This window comes from Oncorhynchus gorbuscha, linkage group LG12 (genome assembly GCF_021184085.1).
Source record: "Oncorhynchus gorbuscha isolate QuinsamMale2020 ecotype Even-year linkage group LG12, OgorEven_v1.0, whole genome shotgun sequence".
NCBI lineage: Eukaryota > Metazoa > Chordata > Actinopteri > Salmoniformes > Salmonidae > Oncorhynchus > Oncorhynchus gorbuscha.
Genome location: NC_060184.1, coordinates 34227898 through 34249626, shown reverse-complemented (window position 1 = coordinate 34249626; position 21729 = coordinate 34227898). Strand labels below are relative to the sequence as shown.

Sequence of the window (21729 nt, the reverse complement as noted above, 5' to 3'; positions counted from 1 at the left end):
AAAAGATATGACAAGATAATGGATATGCAGGAGGGGAGAAGAGAAAAGGAGGGTGATGAAAGTAAGTCCCAATCACCTCTCTGCTGAGAAAGCCGCCTCTGTATCTATGTAGATAACTCCGCTGTCGAGGCCACCCATGTACTTTGGCAGAGTGGCCAGCACACTGAGCATCATACACACCTGGCTCTTCCCACAACCTGAGGGGCCAGTCACCTGAAAGTGGGAAAGGAAGTTTGTGATACATTTCTCTCTCCCTCCATCTCCTTCACCATTATAAACCTCATCACCATCTTTATACTCAGTAAGGAAGGTGTACAACCTCTGTGAGTGTCCCCCGTGGTAGCCCTCCCTGAAGCAGTCTGTCCAGGGCAGGTAGGGATGTGGAGAAACACAGGTCAGCCCTCTGCTTCCACACCTCCAATGCCTGAAGAACAATAACAATTTCATAAGACAGAACAGTGAATTGGGACAGTGATACCGGTGATGTTGTTGTTGACTTACTGTGGTCATTGAGGGGGCACAGGCCTTGCTGACTGACTGAAGTAGCATCAACACCTGTTGGTAACTCTGCCCCGCGAGGCGCATCACCTCTAGAGGTGTGAGGGACAGCAGGTCCTGGTGACAATGGGCATAGTAGTCACCGTTGCGAAAGGCATATCGTTTCTACTCCATCTATTCTTTGATGTGAGAATATTAGATAATGGTAACGTTTCACACGATATAAACTTGTAATCCACAACGCTAACAGCAACACAGAATGTAATAACCACCTCGAGAAATGAGACTCGACCTCTTACCTGGCAACTTTCAATTTGGTGGCGCTGCAGTCGTTCGCATACTTCGAGTGACACACCCGTTCTTCTGAGCTTTTTACTTGCCATAGTTAACTAGTTAATACAAAATGACCAATTCAAAGACACCGGTTTCCCCTTTTGTCTGTGACAAACTTGTTTTGTTAGCTAGCTAACTAACTTCAGCAACAACGAGTGGCTAAAGTTCGCTCCGCAAGTGGCAAACGCTAGAATCTAATTGCTCTAGCAAGCAAATTATGGCTCAAATATAAGAAATTCCACGTTTTGCAACATGATTTAATTTATTTCACGGCCCTGCTAGCTACATGAGTTCTGTTGCCTTGACAGCAGTGTGGCATATAAAATACCCCCACTTCTGCTTCGTCTTCTTCTTCTTCTTCGGTGGAGTTTAAAGAGGGTTAGCGTCCAATATGTTGCATTACCGCCCCCCAACTTAACTATTGTATCAATCCATTACACTTGGTGAACACTGGTGGAAACAGTACCCAACTGTCATACTTGAGTAAAAGTAAAGATACCTTTATAGAAAATGACTCAAGTGAAAGTAACCCAGTAAAATACAACTTGAGTAAAAGTCTAAAAGTATTTGGTTATTAATATACTTAGGTATCAAAAGTAATGTAATTGCTAAAATATCAAAGTAAAATAACAATTATAAATCATTTCGAATTCCTTATATTAGGCAAAGCAAACGGCCACATTTTCTAGTTTTTTATTTATTTACAGATAGACAATTTTCCTGTCCTGCTAAGCGTTCAAAATGTAACGAGTACTTTTGGGTGTCAGGGAAAATGTATGGAGTAAAAAGTACATAACTTTTACATAACAACACACATGCCTTAAAAAAGAAGAAGTTTATATTCAAATACAGATCAACAATTTACATTCTTACATCATACAAAACAGAACGCAGGTATTAATGAGAAAATACTGGGAAAACAAACAAACAAAAAGATTAATAAAATAAAAAACAATTCTAATGCAATGTAATGATTTAGGAAAATGTCATTGTTAAACCCCTTCAACTCATCCAGAACGCCGCAGCCCGTCTGGTGTTCAACCTTCCCAAGTTCTCTCACGTCACCCCGCTCCTCCGTTCTCTCCACTGGCTTCCAGTTGAAGCTCGCATCCGCTACAAGACCATGGTGCTTGCCTACGGAGCTGTGAGGGGAACGGCACCTCAGTACCTCCAGGCTCTGATCAGGCCCTACACCCAAACAAGGGCACTGCGTTCATCCACATCTGGCCTGCTCGCCTCCCTACCACTGAGGAAGTACAGCTCCCGCTCAGCCCAGTCAAAACTGTTCGCTGCTCTGGCCCCCCAATGGTGGAACAAACTCCCTCACGACGCCAGGACAGCGGAGTCAATCACCACCTTCCGGAGACACCTGAAACCCCACCTCTTCAAGGAATACCTAGGATAGGATAAGTAATCCCTCTCACCCCCCCCCACCCTTTAAGATTTAGATGCACTATTGTAAAGTGACTGTTCCACTGGATGTTATAAGGTGAATGCACCAATTTGTAAGTCGCTCTGGATAAGAGCGTCTGCTAAATGACTTAAATGTAATGTAAATGTATATTCACTGTCTAGGCACACTAGGGTAATACCTGGGTGGACCACCCCCTTGTATTTTGGAAAACTGTCAAGCTTGCTCATCTCCTTTTCTCTAAGGTTCTTCAATTGCATCAGCTCTTTGGTGCATTTAATGGCTACCACTGACTTTATATTTGAAAAATTCCCATCTACTTCCATGAAGTATTTCCTTGCAAAAATATATTTAGCTAATGATTTGATGTTTTCAATGAGAGTAGCATCTTTAAGAAGTGTTTAATTTCCAATATCCTCGAGTGTACCTTTTTTAGATTGTTTTAGTAGCTTGTAAATTCAGGGAAATCAATTTGATCAGAAAAGGGAGCCTACTGATCTACATCTATAACAAATTGTAACAAAAAAGGGGACATTAGGAATACATATATTCTAGATTTGTGACAGTTTTGTTGGTCCAGGTATGCCTGAAATAATGCCAGGCATCCTCAACACAGAGATCCTTGCATAATGTAATGATTATGTTATGAGGGTTTTGACTCGTTCTAGGAGGAAACCGATCAGCAGATGCATCAGGTGTTTCATTAAAATCCCCTGAAATAATTTGAAAAGCTTTTTGAGTATTTGCTTACATCCTGCACTTTCCTGGTAAATTGGGTAAAAATGGTCTTATTAGGAGCAGGTGAGTTATGTCCGTATACATTAGATTATGAAAATGGCATTGTCAAGTTTAACAGTTACTATGACCCATCTGCCGTCTTGTGAAGATGTAGATTCTAGAATGTCACCTTTAAACTTGTGAATAAGTGTCAAAACATAAACCGTCAGAAGAATGATTTGATCCATGACTGAAATAGGCCATATCTCCCCATTGTGCTTTCCAAAATTTCAAATCACTTTCACCCGAAGGAGTTTCCTGAAGGACAAAATCTGCGTTACTGCATTTACAGTATAAAAATAAAACTTTCCTTTTTGTAGGATTCCTCAAACCCCTAGCATTCAGACTAACGATATTGAGTGAATTGAAAAGGAACTCCTGCATTAAAAAATAACACAGATAACACAAGTATTCATGTGAACAATAAAACAAACAGTGAACCTTGAGAGGATTACTCCGACGGAAAACTACGCTCAATTGAGGTAGCGGTGGTTAACAGAATAACATCTATTTACTTTTCTTTGGCAAGTGTTCATCAGTTGTAGTTCGAACAGTACATTTATTTGTGGCAGTACATTAACTGTACTCATGTTAGTACTCACAGTTCCAATTTTGTTAATGTCAAAAGTACCCAGTATTCATTCTTCTTTCGATAAACGCGTGTGGAACCTTGAACCCAAGGTGGCGTCGCTGTGAGAAGAGTGTTTTCTCGCTCTTCAAAGCAACATTGAGGGTTAGGTGGTTAACAGTTAAATATTTGCTCTTAATATTGAAATAAACTAACTCTAACTTGTTTTATGGACATGGGATAAGTTTAGATTTCATTTTTGTCAAGTTGAATGGGAAGAACACGACAGAAAGACAAGAGTAGACGAAATATCCAAGTCTCACAGAAGACGGCAGACATGCTAGCTAGCCACAACGAGAACCAGAGCAGCATGGATACACAAGAAGCCGCAAACTCAAGCAAGAGAAAGAACAAAACTGACCAGGATGAAATCCTTGCAACCTATTTACCTCAGACCCCAAGTTAAAATCCCCGGTGAAAAAAGTAAAAGGAAGACATTTCCATGTCGGAACTTTTCTCTGCAATCCGGTCCCTGTCTACAAAACAAGACGCTACGCTCTCCAAAGTGTCCATCATAGAGTTGGCTACCGAAGAAACCTCAAAGATCGATAATTTGTCAGAAACTGTCAAATCAACTCCACAAAATTGTGAGCGAGAACAAGGAAAATATAACGTTCCTAGAGAATGAGGCGAAGAAAATGCAATCCAAAAATAATGAGCTGTGTGAGAATGTAGCTGAACTTCAAAGGTACTCTCGCAGGTGGAATCTGAAAATCCAAGGTGTAAAAGAGGAAGAGGGAATTAGAGAAGTAGTCATTAATATCCTGGGAAAAGTGGCTCTGTGCATCAAAGACAGGCTAAGAGACGTGATTGATGTGGTACATCGGCTTGGGAAACGAAGATCTGATGGACCCCCTCGCAATATCATCTTGCGCTTAACTATGCGCCATTACAGGGACATCATATAGAAAATGGCCAAGGGGAACAAGTTTCTGGACGAGAAGAAGCTCCGCATCAAAGAAGCTCTGATACTACAGGATCAGACTACCAGAGAGAAGCTGTGGCCGCTTATACAGAAGGCAAGAAAAAGAGACACAACACACGTGTCTGGCTGCAAAGGTGCATTGTGAGCGACGTCAGCAGTATGTGCACAGGCAGCAGAAGGCCAGCAGAAATTTCAGCAAATTGCAAATCATTGTTGGCTGACTGCAGCAGCAGTAGTGCGGGTTCGACGAGCCATACCCAATTAATATAGTTGGTCACGAATGTTTGATCTTGAACAGAACTTACAACATCAATCAACATGTCTCAATAAAAATTGTACAGCCATAAGTACAGAAAAGAGTGGGAGTCTGTCTGTTCCTGAACAAATGTCAAGTCATATTTTTTGCTGAGATGGCCAGTCAATTTGAGTAACATTTTTGTGTAATGACGCAACGTCTTTTAGCAACAAATCAACCTGCCTCTAGCAACTTACCATGAAAATGAGTTGGCAACATCTATTTTCTGTGACTTATGTTCCATCTCTGCAGTACAGTTGATAACCATTGCTATGAACACTAAGAAACCCACCTTACTGAAACATATGTAACTCATTGGCCTATCCCTCTGTTCTGGCACAGATCTACTATTGACAGGGATCCTCTCAGAATCCCTCGCCCTTAATCCACCCTCTACTTTCTTCACTGCCTCAGCATACGACTTCTTCTTCACTACTCTGACCCTGACCACCTTAACCTACCTTTCTCGCACCGGACACCTCCGATCCCCATCAACATGGGTACCCGTACAGTTGACACACACAACCTTTCCCAACAAAACTACACAATTCCTCTGTCCCATGTCCTCCTCTACACTTTCTACATCTTGGAATCTCCCTCCTACACACTGCTGCGACACACCCGTAAACGTAGCACCTATAACACCGCAGTATATTCGGCACAAAAGCTCTAACAGAATAACTCATATATCGTGACATTACTTTGTCAGGTAAAGACTGAATCAAAGCTCAAAAGAACAGACTGTTTCACCACGCTCCCCACCGGATCTGTGTCGCACTAGAAGGCGGGCGTCACAAACACCACGAATCTTCATCTTAAATTGCTTAACCTCCACACTTAACGCTACCCCAGAAATCCCTCCCGTCAATGGTGCCTTGTACCTAAACACAAAGCAAGATACAGATCTTTCCCCAAGTTGCGTTGCACGGAGCACCTGCTCCCTCCGATCACAAACATCACAAGTCCAATTTGGGTTACCTTCACCGACTCAACAGCACCCACCATCTATTCCACCCAACCTGAAACCACCCACGCATCAGCCAAAAGTCCTGGTTCCACCCTCTTCAAAAATATCTCTCGCACTGGACCTAACTTGTCTTTATCATAACCATGTCCATCAATGCAAGGCTCGGGCGCCAAGCTCCTCACAACACCTTCTACCCTTTCCATTTCACCTCCAGAACATAAACTGTCATCCAGCTCACTCTGTTTGAACTTGACACCAATCTTCCCCGTTGTTATTACTGGCTTCAACAGATTCACACCCATCCTCTGCCTCCCTCAGTCTTTTCAACCTCCGCTCTCTTTCCCTCCAATCCTCCTCCCTTAACCAATTTACCCGACTCCTTCTGAGACATGTTAAGCCCTGTACTCCGTCCACTTCAAACTCGTCTGACCCATACCGCCACTTCGCTTTGGATTTTGGTAAATGTAGTCATATGGGACTGTCAAAACCACTGCACTGGGTCCCGATGCAGTCTTTTTTTAGGCCTGGGTCAGCTTGATGCATTTCTCATGAAGAATTAATAGAAAACAAAACACATTCTTTCAAATAAAATATATTGAACATTTTGTGCTATTGTGATGTGGTGAGACTGTAAAATAGACAGCAGCAGCAAACATCACGACTTGAAGCAGTCTCACAGGGCTGTGTGATGAAATTCCAAACTCAAATAAATGACACCTTGCTTATCGTCTCTCTTTTTCACTCTCCCTTTTTCCCTGTCTAGACCCCATCACTCCATCTCCCCCAGCCTGTGTCTGTATCAGTCCGTCTATTGTTTGAGGTGTGGCTAGTGCAGGATGTAGGCCCATGTAAGGCCATAATGGCAGGGTTCTCCCTTATCACCAGAGAGATAAGAACCGCTTCTGCACCCAGAGGTTGGGAGCCGTGTCTCTGTCGCTGAAGTGGCCAGTTAAAATAGAGGATGACTAAAGAGTACTGATAAGAATACCGGTAGTTTGCTCTGCCAAGTTATCCCTAATGGGAAAGGGGCAACACAACAGACTATTGTGACAGTTTTTGTAACACATGTAAAACATCATAAGGACACTGGGTAGGGTTCAATATAGAGTGCATGGCAGAGGATAGGTAGAGACAGATGGAGGACCATGGGAGAGATCAGTCTGGAGACTGGGGAACGGAGCTTGGGTGAGGTCTGATCGTCTGCTATCGAGACAAAAATGTCCCTAACACCAGTTCCATCCATTCTTGGTCACTGAGCCAAAAGGTCCTGGACAGATCATTCTGAAGGTGTTTATTTTATGATTAGTGCATTCCCAGGCTCCAGAGGGAAAGCAACAAAGCTGTTTCCATCTACATTGATTCTCTTCATGTGTGTTTATCTTATTATAAAAATACAATATGCATTAGTTGGATTTTAATGGAATGGTATTTCTCTTGGAATCAGATCAAGATTCAAAATGTGAATAATTGTGAAGAATTAAGTGAGCTGTCTGTCAGACTCTTCTATAAGGCTTGTTGTGTAATGGGTGCGTGCTGGTGGCAGGGATGTCAGGCGCAGGAGAACGAACTTGGTATAAACGGAGTCGTTTAATAAGTGCTCACAAAACTCCGACAACCAAAATATACAAAATAATAAAAGTGGGTACAAAACTCGTCACACACCAGAACATAACTTGCACATAACATACAATCAAACAATTACCAACAAGGACATGAGGGGAAACAGAGGGTTAAATACACAACATGTAATTAATGGGATTGGAACCAGGTGTGAAGGAAGACAAGACAAAACCAATGGAAAATGAAAAATGGATTAGCGATGGCTAGAAGGTCGGTGACGTCGACCGCTGAACACCGCCCGAACAATTATTTTGAACAAATATCGATTATTATATTAATAGGGCATCATTTAGAAAACAATCCATTTATATCCCTTCTCTTCTGAACAAATTCTAAAGCATGACTGTAACAACGATGGGCAGATTGGCCATCTGGCAATTCTGGCAAATGACAGCCTGGCCAGACCATCTTTTATTATTAAGGTGGGCTGGTCGAAATTGACAGGCCCATGAGCCTGTTTTTTTAAAGTGAATTTTGTGCTATTTCTCTGTTGTCATAATCTTCTACATTAAGCATTTGTCTGAACAGTGGGCAACGACCGGCCCCACTGCCAAAATGGACCATTTTTCTGATTGGCTGAGGTGATGCAGATTCACATCCAAAGTCAAACGAGCATCATCAAAGAGAGTGATACCCATTCTGACTCTGTCAGTCACTCAGTCAAAACAGAAAAACGGAACGGTGGTCCCGAAAAACATAGGACCAAAATGGCTGATGCTGCTAAAAGTGTGAAATTAACCCGATTATTTGCTAAAAGTTCTGGTTCTGCTTGTCCGAGTGCTGAGTTTGTGAGAAATTATAGATCAACTGCCATGGTGCAGTCGAGATAGGAAGAAAACAGAGAAAGACACACTCACAACACTGAATATACCTAATAGGTTCTATACCTAATATTTTGACTGTATATTGTATGCAATATATTTTATACCTACTATAGGCCTGGTAGACTAATTAGGCAATGGGTAATTGGGGATCATTTTGACTCTAGGCCACTTGCAATATAGCCTAACAAGTCAAAATTGGCTGTTATAACACAATAGCCATCTGCTAGACATTTATTTATACGGTGCCTTTTGCTAATCATCGTGTATTCAGTAAAGGTCAAATCAGGGAGTGTCTGTGTATTTGAATTGTTTTATCAATGTATATTCGCTTCAGAATTTCAGTCTCTTCAGCCCGGTGAGTTAGTCTATGAGCTGTAGAAACAAGTGACTCTGGTGTCAGATGACGTTACATGGCCACTGCAGTGAGGGCTGGAAAGTCCTGCCTAGCTCCCGCTTACTTCATTCGATGAACGGCCTGTCACTTTTGGGTGGAACAATATGTATATGTGTGCAGCAACAGTCAAACAAAGCACAACGCTGGACATCCATTCGCATCCATTTTACATTACATTTATTCACAAGCAGAATGTTTTATATTGAATTCAAATTGGAATTCACCTTATGACATCAGTGGAACAACCACTTTACAATAGTGCATCTCCCCTATTTTAAGGGGGGAGGGGGGTGATCGAATTATATGCAGCCTAGGTATTCCTTATCTATATTGGGGTTTCAGGTGTCTCCGGAAATGTGGTGATTTTAAATATGGAGTTAGGCGTTATAAGCAAATTTGTTCCACCATAAGGCATTTATTCAGTGATTTTCTTTTTGTCTAATTTATGTGTTTATTCATTCAGTGGTAGGGTAGGCGAGCAGGCCAGAAAAGTCCATAATAAGTCATTTATAAAGTGTGTGTTCTCCATTTATTAATCCTGGAGGTCATAAACCATTTACTAATCATTAGTAAAGTATTTTTGCAGTCCTTAATCTAAAGCAGAATGTTTTATATTGATTCAATATTTTATAAAAGTTTTGAAAGACCCTGGCAGTTCCTTAGATTGTCTCTCCCCTCTGTCTCTCTCTGTTTTCTTCTAAAAGAACATAGCACCAAATAGGAGGTTTAAAAATATATGTACTTGTGTGAATAACTTGAAATGTGCTAATTTTAAATATGGAGTTAGGCTGTTATAAGCAAATGGCCCTCTATAAGGCATTTATTCAGTGATTTTCTTCTTTGTCTAATTTATGTGTTTATTCATTCACGTCTAGGATGGGTAGCACTTTATTTTAAAAGTCCATAATAAGTCATTTATAAAGTGTGTGTTCTCCATTTATTAATCATCACGCCCACATTCATAAACCATTTACTAATCATTAGTAAAGTATTTTTGCAGTCCTTAATCTAAAGTTAGTGCTATTTTACCTGATAAATATTTTATAAAAGTTTTGAAAGACCCGTGTAATTTCTCACAAAATTGGCATATTGGTCAATCCTGTGTACCTGATCTAAAGAACAAGCACACAATAGTTGTTTAAGGTCTAAATGTTGTTATGTTCTAATAACTTGTTACTAACATTTACAAATGTTGTTAATGAGTAAGAAATGGTCAAATGTTGTTTGTAAATGGTTATAAATGTTTTACTGGTCTTCAAATAGTGTTAACCTGATGGTTTAATTTATATGGTCTAATGGTCTAATGTTGTTATGGTCTAATGGTCTAATGTTGTTATGGTCTAATGGTCTAATGTTGTTATGGTCTAATGGTCTAATGTTGTTATGGTCTAATGGTCTAATGTTGTTATGGTCTAATGTTGTTATGATCTAATGGTCTAATGTTGTTATGGTCTAATGGTCTAATGTTGTTATGGTCTAATGGTCTAATGGTGTTATGGTCTAATGGTCTAATGTTGTTATGGTCTAATGTTGTTAAGGTCTAATGTTGTTATGGTCTAATGTTGTTATGGTCTAATGTTGTTATGGTCTAATGTTGTTATGATCTAATGTTGTTATGGTCTAATGGTCTAATGTTGTTATGATCTAATGTTGTTATGGTCTAATGTTGTTATGGTCTAATGGTCTAATGTTGTTATGGTCTAATGTTGTTATGGTCTAATGTTGTTATGGTCTAATGTTGTTATGGTCTAATGGTCTAATGCTGTTATGATCTAATGGTCTAATGCTGTTATGATCTAATGTTGTTACGATCTAATGTTGTTATGATCTAATTGTCTAATGTTGTTATGGTCTAATGGTCTAATGTTGTTATGGTCTAATGGTCTAATGTTGTTATGATCTAATGGTCTAATGTTGTTATGGTCTAATGTTGTTATGGTCTAATGTTGTTATGGTCTAATGGTCTAATGTTGTTATGATCTAATGTTGTTATGATCTAATGGTCTAATGCTGTTATGGTCTAATGGTCTAATGTTGTTATGGTCTAATGTTGTTATGGTCTAATGGTCTAATGTTGTTATCGTAGAATGTATGCACACATGACTGTAAGTCGCTTTGGATAAAAGCGTCTGCTAAATGGCATATATTATTATATTATTATATATTAGTAATGAACCCTTAGGCACTTATATTTTCAGCATTAGGAATATTTGTCTTTATCTAATAAATGTGTTTATTCCTTCATTAGGATGCTGCTGGGCCTAGCACAGGCTAGGAACATACAGACCACATACACTCACTGGACAGTTTTTTAGGTACACCCATCAAGCATCGGGTCGGACCCCCCTTTGCCTACGGAACAGCCTGAATTCTCTGTGGCATGGATTCTATAAGTCTGAAATGTTCGACAGGATTGTTGGCTCATGCTGGCGCGATGGTACCACATAGTTGCTGGAGACTGGATGATGGTACACCGCCGCAGCAGCCTGTACCGTTGACACCAGGCAGGATGGGTCCATGGACTCATGCTGCTTACGCCAAATCCTGACTCTGCCATCAGCATGACGCAACAGGAACCGGGACTCGTCGGACCAGGGGATGTTTTTTATTCCTCAATTGTCCAGTGTTGGTGATCGCGTGTCCACTGGAGTCCATTCTTCTTGTTTTTTACTGATAGGAGCAGTTGCAGTGCGTGGGTAAAATCCCTGGGGAAGCCAGTGTCATACAGGACACCAGGGTTCAGCTCCAATAGATTTACATTTGGGAAACCACTGGGTCAGTAACTGGTTCAAATCCCCAAGCCGACGAGGTGAAAAATCTGTCTGTGCCCTTGAGAAAGGTACTTAACACTAATTGCTCCTGTAAGTCGCTCTGGATAAGAGCATCTGTTGAATGACTAAAATGTATTTTCATGGATCATATACAAATATAAGCCCCCCCCTAATTTCTGTTAATGACGTAAATAAATCTCAATGAGATTTGATAGGAGTGATGCCACATCCAAGCTGGCTTCCCTTGACACTTTTTTTGGTTCACCAGGACCATTCACAGTTGAGCTCGCTCAGTTTAGCTCAATGCTGATAGGCTAATTTTTTAATAGTTTTTTGTCAAGGGAGGCCAGATGCTAGCTGACTTCCCTTCAATGCTACAGGCGGCAACAATGTCATACTCTTTATGACCAGACAGCATCAGATTGATGGCCTACACATAGAGAGAGGGTATAAGGGTTTTCTTCTGGTGAAAGAGAGGCAGACCAAAATGCAGCATGGTGGTTATTCATGTTTTTAATAAAGACGACTATACATGAACAGACTATACAAAACAAGAAAAGTGCAAACCTAAACAGTCCTATCTTGTGCAAACACAGAGACAGGAACAATCACCCACCAAAACCCAACACAAAACAGGTTACCTAAATATGGTTCCCAATCAGAGACAATGACTAACACCTGCCTCTGATTGAGAACCATATCAGGCCAAACATAGAAATAGACAAACCAGACACACAACATAGAATGCCCACCCAGCTCACGTCCTGACCAACACTAAAACAAGGAAAACACATACGAACAATGGACAGAACGTGACAGAGGGGTGCTGTTTCGCTCGCTCGGATGCTTTCTCCTGTGAGATACATTCAGCCTCTTGTGAATTGAAGGAAAATTATGAAACACAGAGAGACGAAAGAGAAATGATTGAATTTAAAAATAATAACGAATTGGTCACTTTTGGGGGGAAAGCCTGACATCCATTGGCATCCATAAATAGACAGCTCAGAGGTGAATGCAGTGGAGGTCGGAAGAAAACAGAGAGAGACAGATATATTGCCAGTTCCTTAATATGTTGGCACTATATGTAATAACAATTAACACAGACAGACAGACAGACAGACAGACAGACAGACAGACAGACAGACAGACAGACAGACAGACAGACAGACAGACAGACAGACAGACAGACAGACAGACAGACAGACAGACAGACAGACAGACAGACAGACAGACAGACAGACAGACAGACAGATTGTCTGCAGAGAAGATGCAGAGGCAGACTACACAACAGGGAGGCAACAGAGGCACATCTATAGCAGTGAGGTATATCACCACGAGCTGGTTAAAAAGAGCTGATTAAAAAAAGCAAAGGACTATGTTTTTTCACCGGTCGATGGTACAGTAAAAGTTGAGTAATGCTGTACTATAAATGCCTCTGTTCTGTGTCAGTAGCATTACCGACTGTGTGTGTTAGTAGCTGGGGTGCGCAAGGTGCGTGAAGTGATGTGGGCTGGTGTGGCTGAAATGCCAGGGCAGATTTTTTTTCATCCCAGTCCACCCTGGTAACAACTGTAACAACAGTCATGACTGTAAGGACAGATACAAATCCTGTCATAAAGCCCTTCTGAACTTTTAATGAGACCACAAAAGGACTAGACCGTTTAGCCTCTTTTGGGATTCAAGATCATTTGTAGCAAATACCTAATGTGCATTATATGAATGCCAAGAATCCACAGTAGCCTACAGTATCTACAGTAACCTACAGTATCCTTGGGACTTGCAGAGCATCACTTAACATTCTGTCTAAGTAGGACAGGGGTAGGCCTATAAGAGAGTATCCTAACAACCACATGAAGCTGAAACAAACAGAGACGTCCAGTGTTGAAAAGATGAAGTGTGAGAGTAGAGGAACTGTCCCTGTTAGGTTGCAATGCGATTCATCGAGTTGACATACAGGGACACCTGATATAGAAGTGATGACATCGACTCTCATGGAAATGATTCACAATAGCCTGCTGTGATGCCACAAACCAAGTTGGCTCCCAAATAAGAATCAACCACAGTTATACTGCTGCTACTGGGTATATTTTGGTTTAAATATGTATAACGTTTATGTTAAATCTCTGTCCTCATGGATTAGGTTCTAGCCTGCTGTGCAGTAGCCAAAGGAGCCATTTTAAAGTATTGGGACGAGGCCAGAATCAGCAGCTCATACGTCATCATAGAGGAGGGGCTATGTAAATTTAGCAGAATAACGTATGGGGATGAAGCCTGCTATTTCCACTTGCCCATCAATACAATCTAGGGGGGAAAACGTCGATTCAAATTGCTAATTTAAAAAATAAAAAGGATATCACATTCTCTCGTCTCCAGGCATTAGTCCAGAATATATGGAACATGGCATCGAAATGTCCTAAATGCGACAAGACGGTTTATTTTGGTAAGTGCATTTTTCATATGATCATATAGCCTATCGTCCCATGTCTGTAGTGTGTGAAAGCCCCCCCGGAGTGAGCTATGTAGGCCTAATTACTTAGGCTATTGTAGACACCGTTACAGCTATTGTTTACTAAAATATAAACCCACTGTCACATTATAATTATACAGTAAACCTAGACAATATCACCCTACAGATTGGGGAAGACCTAATTGGAAATTGTACTGCCTTTGATCTATTTTATTAGAATGAACCAGTAGGTTATTTACTTTTAGGTATGGGTCTGCGGCGTCAGCCTAGCGTGCCTATATAGGCTCAACCAATTAGGCCCGGGTCCCTGACTGTACATGACTTCGGAAGTGTGGTATAGCCTACATCTGCTTTAAACCATGCAAGGAGGTGGGATCATTTCTTCCTTCATCAGGACATATGGGAAACCTACGTCCCACGAGTATTGGCTAGTCTATACATCGATCAGAACAGTGAAAATCTTCGTAATATCAGTCCAATTCAACGCCCTGCAGACGGGTGACGGCCAAGTCTACTTTCAGCGCACACCGCTAAACTGCAATTGATCAGTTGGGTTTTGGAGGGATATAGCCTAAAGTGAAAACATCTGTCCCCAGATTAATGACATAAACAGCCTTTCCCATTGATGGCTATTAGATGGATTTAAAAGTAATACATTTCTCCTTAACCGATAGCCTATTTACAGTAGGCCTATTCAGGGAATGTGTTCATGGTTTAAAAATAATTGAGATAGCCAGCCTAGCTGCTTGGCACAATAATCAGATTGAGCTAAACCAATTAATTAGGCATGTTGCTGTGCTGATAGATAGGCCCTACCTTCCATATAAATAATGAATTTGTTGCATTGACTTTGCTCTGGCCTGCACTACATGATTAAGTATGTGGATGCCTGCTTGTCGAAAATCTCATTCCAAAATCATGGGCATTAATATGGAGTTGGTTCCCCCTTTGCTGCTATAACATCCCCCATTCTGGGAAGGCTTTCCACTAGATGTTGGAACATTGCTGCGGGGACTTGCTTAAATTCAGCCACTAGAGCATTTGTGAGGTCGGGCACTGATGTTTGGCGATTAGGCAAAGCTCGCCGTCGGTGTTCCAATTCATCCCAAAGGTGATCGATGGGGTTGAGGTCAGGGCTCTGTGCAGGCCAGTCAAGTTCTTCCACACTGATCTCGAAAAAACATTTCTGTATGGATCTCGCTTTGTGCGCTGTGGCATTGTCATGCTAAAACAGGAAATGGCCTTCCCCAAACTGTTGCCACATAGGTGGAAGCATAGAATTGTTTAGAATATCATTGTATGCAGTAGGATTAAGGTTTCCGTACACTGGAACGAAGGTGCCCGAACCATGAAAAACAGCCCCGGACCATTATTCCTCCTCCACCAAGCTTTACAGTTGACACTACGCATTGGGGCAGGTAGTGTTCTCCCGGCATCCGCCAAACCCAGATTCATCCTTCAGACTACCAGATGGTGAAGCGTGATTCATCACTCCAGAGAACCCGTATCCACTGCTTCCACTGAAATAACCGAATCCACTAATTTGAAGGGGTGTCCACATACTTTTGTGTATATATATATATATTGTGTATGTGTGTTTAGTGTAGCTCTGGAGAACAGTAAACATTCAGATTTCAGAACTAACTGACATGGACAGCTTCCAAAGAAGGAAATGGAGTGGAGCCTCGCGCTAGCCAGCCGCCCATCCAAACCAATGGCAGAGCGTGCGTGTGAGTCCCGAGACACTGTAAACGACAAGCCGATTCAACATGTTCTCTCGTATGGCCTACCAGACCTGGCCTACTATATGTTGAAACATACATGATTCAATCTAGTCTCTGTTATTTATTTCCCACTCCCCTGTAAAAAATTAGGCCCCTATGCACCATAGTAAAAATAGAAAACAATGAAAGAAACAGATTGTTTTGATAGTTCTTCTTAGACTATTTTACACTCTTTTTCACGAGTTAAAAACAGTAAGTGTGGGTCTATGATAGTCATCGGCAGTGCATCAGAATAAAACCCCTGGAAACCTCGCAAAAACTTTTCCTTCATCTTGAAGCATCTATTTCTTCTTACCTAATTAGCCCAGAATGGGCAATGTCTTGGGCTTTCTATCTGGTAATAACTGAATGCCTGAATACCAGATAGTACTTGAAATCTGCTTACTGTCTTATCTTAATCCTTTCCCTTATGGAATGTCCCTCTGACCCGTTCGTTGGTAGCGTGTCACCAATAAAGAGGGCAATGCCACTCTCTGTGTTTATTCACATAATCACACGCTGCCCCCTTAGGCTCCTCATCTCTTAAGTCAGTGTCTGCTTTGATGCTACCGTTGAGTGCTGCTAAATCTGCAGTGTTTGCTTCTCTACTCCCACTCTCATTATGAAATACTGCAGATTCTCTCTGAGTCCTTTTGCCTCAGGAGTTTAGATGATGTTTGATGTACGTTGCGTAACTCCGAGTCTTTGATTCGGCCCCCGCAAGATCTCCTCTCTCATTTCAACACTCTAATCTGGGCCATTGCGTAATCGTCATCAGCCATATCTCTGAAACTGTACTGACTTCACGTGTCATTTACTTGCTGTTCCTGTCCATGAAAGCTGATAACAATCCTCCGTCCTCCCTGACTGTCAGAGTCATAGGCTGTGCCTCCAATGGTACCCTGTTGCCTATGTGGTGCACTAAATAAGGAATACACTCCTTGAAAAAAAGGTGCTATCTACAACCTAAAGGGGTTATTCGGCTGTCCCCATAGAATAACCCTTTGGAGAACCCTTTTTAGTTCCAGGTAGAACCCTTTTGGGTTTCAGGTAGAACCCTTTTCACAGAGTTTTTTTGCAGAACCCAGAAGGGCTCTACCTGGAACCAAAAAGGGTTCTCCTATGGGGACATCAAAGGAACCCTTTTGTGTAGGATGTCGTTCGGGATCCTGCCATAGAGTCCTGCTCCCACACTGCCACTGGATTGATCTCATCAACAGATCAGATACAGGATGAGACATAGTCACATATTGTACACAAGGGGAAACATAATACCCTTAATCAACCTTAATTATTTAGACTGAACAACCCCCACAGCCTTCCCTCTTTCTTTCTCACTTTCTCACTGTCTTTATCTCTTTCTCATTTACTCTCTCTGTCTCTGTCTCTGTCTTTGTGTGTGTGTGTGTGTGTGTTTGTTTGTGTGCATGCTTGTATGCCATCCATGCATGCAAATGCAGAGAGGGAGAACAAGAGAGAGAGAGAGAGAGAGAAAGAGAGAGACCGACAGAGAGAGAGAGAGAGAAGAGAGAGAGAGAGAGAGAGAGAGAGAGAGAGAGAGAGAGAGAGAGAGAGAGAGAGAGAGAGAGAGAGAGAGAGAGAGAGAGAGAGAGAGAGAGAGAGAGAGAGAGAGAGAGAGAGAGAGAGAGAGAGAGAGAGAGAGAGAGAGAGAGAGAGAGAGAGAGAGAGAGAGAGAGAGAGAGAGAGAGAGAGAGAGAGAGAGAGAGAGAGAGAGAGAGAGAGAGAGAGAGAGAGAGAGAACACCCTGCAGGGACAGACTCTCATGACTCTCAAAGAAAAGTGGTTATTGTCTGTCTGCCGAGGTGACTATGTGGTCACTGCCTCCCACTTAACTGTATCTTGCATTAGTGACAGGTCGCCAGTCTAAAAAGCATGTGATATCTGGGTGTTAGGATTCTGGGCTATATCTAACAGAGGTTAGAGATAAAAGCCTCATTGAGTAGCTTGTTCTATGTCCTCTCTCTCTCTCCTTGCAATCCCACAGCAGCCAGGGACAGGCATTAGACATTGGACAGGAAGCATTTGCAACATATTGTCTCCTCTCTTACTGTAGTCTAATTTGCAGGCAGATTGTGACTGTGCATGCGTGCCAATGTGTGCGTGTGGGCGTGTGTGTCTGGCAGAATGATGGCCAGGCGGAACGGTCAGAAGTGGGGCAGAGGCTTTGGGATTTGAGATATGAAACAGGCTTTTGAATTACAGTGGTGACTCATGCTATGGGAAAGTCTGGCACAGCGGGGGGGGGGGACTGGAGGCACAATAGAGATGTGGAGAAAATGGTGGAATCAATATAATATGATCATCAACATGAAAGAGAATCTACTCCTCTGTACAACAGAGATAACCAGACTTCCGTTCTGAAGGCAATGGACAGGGTGGGGTTTAGGTTGATAAAGAAATGAATGACTAACCAATCCAATCCAACCACCAGAGAAATGTCCTTCCCTACCGAACTCACTCACTCTGTAGCATCTCATACTCAGTTGACATCTACATATGTGAATGCAACCACATGTCCCTTTCCTCTACAGTAATGTAGCACCCCCCCCCCCCTCTCTCTGTCTCTCCTCCCCCCCCAGCGGAGAAGGTGACATCCCTGGGGAAAGACTGGCACAAGTTCTGTCTGAAATGTGAGCGCTGCAACAAGACCCTGAACCCAGGGGGCCATGCTGAAGTAAGAGGAGTCTGTAGCTTACCCCACACAGAGACAGTCAGGGGACAACCACAGGGGGCTTTGTGTACAATAGAGAGGAGTAACTGTGCAGACATTTTTGGCTCTGCTACCATAGATCTCTGGGAGGGTTAGAGGGTTAGGGCCTCATGGGGCGAGTAACCAGCATTCTGACAGAGCCTATTCATCAATATGGGCACTGTACAGTACTGTACAGGAGGCTAGGCCAGTTACGAACAGATGGGATTGACTTCTATTGAGGTTCATGCAGGCTACTAAAGGATATGGTTTAACGTGTAGTGTACAGTGCAATCTGAAATCCATTGGGTTCCTCTCTTATTTGTGGCATGTTTGTTTAAAAGATCCAAAGATCCCTCCAAAGCTACGTCAGCCATTTTAAACTCAAGTCAGTCATGCAGCCCTCAATACTGGAATGGACATCAATATGTTATAGGGGTATTTTTTTGACTTGAGTTTAATACCAAAATGAAGCCCAACACAGTCCAATGTGTTTGTTCCCAGATACTTTTGCTGTTGTCTTTCCTTCTGTTCACAGCATGATGGAACACCCTACTGCCACAAGCCATGCTATGCTGCCCTCTTTGGACCAAAAGGTGAAATACATCAACTTTATCGTCAGCCATTCTTTTGTTTTATGCTTATGTGCTAATAAAATGTTTAATTACAGTGAGCCCTTAAGATAGGCCTAATTTATACTTCTCCAGAGTCTCATAAAAGGAAACTGCTTTGGGTAATGTGCTCGCACAGTATGCAATAAAGCCTCTCTCTCTCTCTCTCTCTCTCTCTCTCTCTCTCTCTCTCTCTGTAGGTGTGAACATAGGAGGTGCTGGCTCTTACGTCTATGAGGCTCCCGTTAACGATACCCCTGCCAGCGTTTCCACGGAAACAGGGGCCAAACTCGAGGAGAAGAAAGCTCACGCCAGAGGCCCAGTGAAGGGTAAGGAACATGACAGAAAAAAATGAAAAAGAGGACAAACTCAAAAAAGAAGGATAGAGCTACTGTCATGTGTTATCCCATATAGAGAGGGTATTCAGTGTATTTTGACCACTGGTTGTGTAACAGTCCTGTTCTCCACCATCTCTTTCTGACACAGCCGCAAGCTTCTCCACTTTTTCTGGAGAGCCCAGTAAATGTCCAAGATGCAGCAAGACAGTGTATTTCGGTAAGCCCGTTATGTTAAGTAAGCCTGTTATGAAAAGAAGCCAACAAGTGATCAGCATATGCGGGAACTCCTTCAAGACTGTTGGAAAAGCATTCCTCATGAAGCTGGTTGAGAGAAGGCCAAGAGTGAGCAACGCTGTCATCGAGGCAAAGGGTGGTTACTTTGAAGAATTTGTGTATCTGTATGTATCATGTATCTGTGTATCATATATCTGTGTATGTATATGTGTATGTGAGTGTGTGTCTACAATGCACATGGTGGCTGGCAACTGTAAGTACTAGAGGAATGTTGTTTCCATGGTGATATGCCTGATATTGTGTGTGCGTGCGCTTCCGTGTGTGCTTGTGTGTGCAGCTGAGAAGGTAACGTCCCTGGGGAAGGACTGGCATCGACCCTGTCTGCGCTGTGAGAGATGCTGCAAGACCCTGGCCCCTGGAAGCCACGCAGAGGTGAGAGACAGAAAACAGGGAGAAGGGGTAGAGAAGAGGGAGATGTGGGGAGTGGAGAAAGGAGAGAAAATAGAAAGATTTAAGTAGATGCCCTGTCTGTGCTCTCTGAATCTGAATGGCATTTTCCACGTACTCGGAATTTGACTTGGTGAGAAGGTGCTGCTAGTGATAGACAGACAACACATAATCTACATACAGTACATACAATATAAATACAATAAACAAAGAACAGTTACACATGATAAGAGAGTATGCAAATTTACAGTTGAAAATGTACAGAGAAAATGTACAATGTACATATACTAAGAATATACTTATAAAATGTACAATTTACAGTGGGACTGTAACGTAGTGCAGTTCTAGTAATTATATAATCATATTGCATGTGGCAGGAACTGTCTGGGTATAGTCAATGATATGAATTCCATTCTGTTTCAGCATGATGGGCAGCCCTACTGCCACAAACCATGTTATGCCACCCTGTTTGGGCCCAAAGGTATGCTATACTCACCCAAGACTTTCTTCCTCTTAACCAATTGAAAGACCAACCACCCTATTGCTATGCTTTACATGTATTATGATATTTCATAGATATCACCATAGTCAGATGTCCATTGTTCCATTCCAGGTGTGAACACTGGAGGTGTTGGGAGCTACATCTACGATGAACCCAGCACTGAGGCAGAGGCAGAGACTGAGGCCCAGCCGTGAGTCTACCCATATCCCCCACCACCTCCTCCTCCAGCCAGACCTCTTCAGCATTGGCTCTCTCACCTCATGCCTTGTTACTATCCCTATTCTTAGATAGGCTGAGTATATATGTATTTCCAACCTGTCCCTACACTTTCTACTCTGCTTCTCCATTAGGTTATTCAGCATGTACAGAAAGCAAGTGTCAAATAGTACATGTTGTAGGCTTAACTCACAAGAATGGATATTTAGAATGTTCAGTTGTGTTTCTAGATGATTTATACCTCTACTTTTTGTATTGCAATGAATCTTTTTTTTTGGCGAACATCTCCCCTGTGAAATGTACAGTAGGTTCATCGATGTCCCCTTCCTCGTTGTTTATGTTTCTTCAAGATGCCAAATCAGCAGAAGTGTGTGTAAGCTGTACAGTACAATGTGTATTAAATGAAAGCCACCTTATGGTTTGACTCTACACAGTACAGCACAGACCTAGTGAGGGAAAGATGAGGGGGTGGTAGGCCTGCTTTTATTAATTCCCTGAAAATAATGTCATTTATCTGTGCACCTACAAATACATGGCATACACAACTGGCATGATGATTTCTAAGCTTTCTGCTATAGGCCTATTCAGTATGTTCTTGCCAAGTTCACCCTGCGTCTAGGAGAACGGGGTGATAGTGTAGAAACAGAATAGATAGAGCATCCTAGGAATGTGCATTATTGTTAGCCTATTGCTGTTGGTTGTGCACCAAAGGTGTGTTACTTAAGTGGGTCATCAGATATTTTCTACAATAAACTTGTAAGAACATGAAAGGTTTTTTTGTGTCTTATTTGGGGAAAAGTGTAAAGGGTTATTTACAGGAACCTGTTACATATTGGTAGTTATTACAGTGTAGGCTACAACTCAGACAAAGATAAATTATATAAAGATTAGCAAAGATATCTGATATAAAGAATGATAGTAAAAAGCTTTGGAGCACCTTAAATTAAATGTAGGGCAAAAAGGCAAACTCAGCCCCATCATTCATTGAATCAGATGGC

General features: G+C 42.0%; 2 protein-coding genes across 5 annotated transcripts in view; one reads left to right on the top strand and one right to left on the bottom strand.

Moving 5' to 3' along the window:
• rad51b (RAD51 paralog B) overlaps positions 1-1380 on the bottom strand; it is a 57342-nt gene extending 55962 nt beyond the window's left edge. The window contains exons 1-4 of one of the 4 annotated variants that reach the window (XM_046291940.1): positions 798-1372; positions 502-677; positions 320-424; positions 77-213 (exon numbers count right to left, since the gene is read on the bottom strand). In XM_046291940.1, coding sequence (XP_046147896.1) covers positions 77-213; positions 320-424; positions 502-585 — 326 coding nt within the window. In that variant the 5' untranslated portion in view covers positions 586-677; positions 798-1372. Of the gene's footprint in view, positions 1-76; positions 214-319; positions 425-501; positions 678-797 lie in introns of all 4 variants that reach the window. The other 3 variants (XM_046291939.1, XM_046291938.1, XM_046291941.1) reach the window with 3 other exon arrangements.
• Positions 1381-13679: 12299 nt separating this feature from the next.
• Positions 13680-21496, top strand: LOC123990915 (cysteine-rich protein 2-like). The gene is made up of 8 exons (XM_046291937.1): positions 13680-13883; positions 18274-18368; positions 18922-18979; positions 19195-19323; positions 19481-19549; positions 19904-19998; positions 20437-20494; positions 20627-21496. The coding sequence occupies exons 1-8, from the start codon at positions 13841-13843 to the stop codon at positions 20707-20709; spliced, it is 630 nt and encodes a 209-aa protein (XP_046147893.1). The 5' UTR covers positions 13680-13840; the 3' UTR covers positions 20710-21496.
• The last annotated feature ends 233 nt before the right edge of the window (positions 21497-21729 follow it).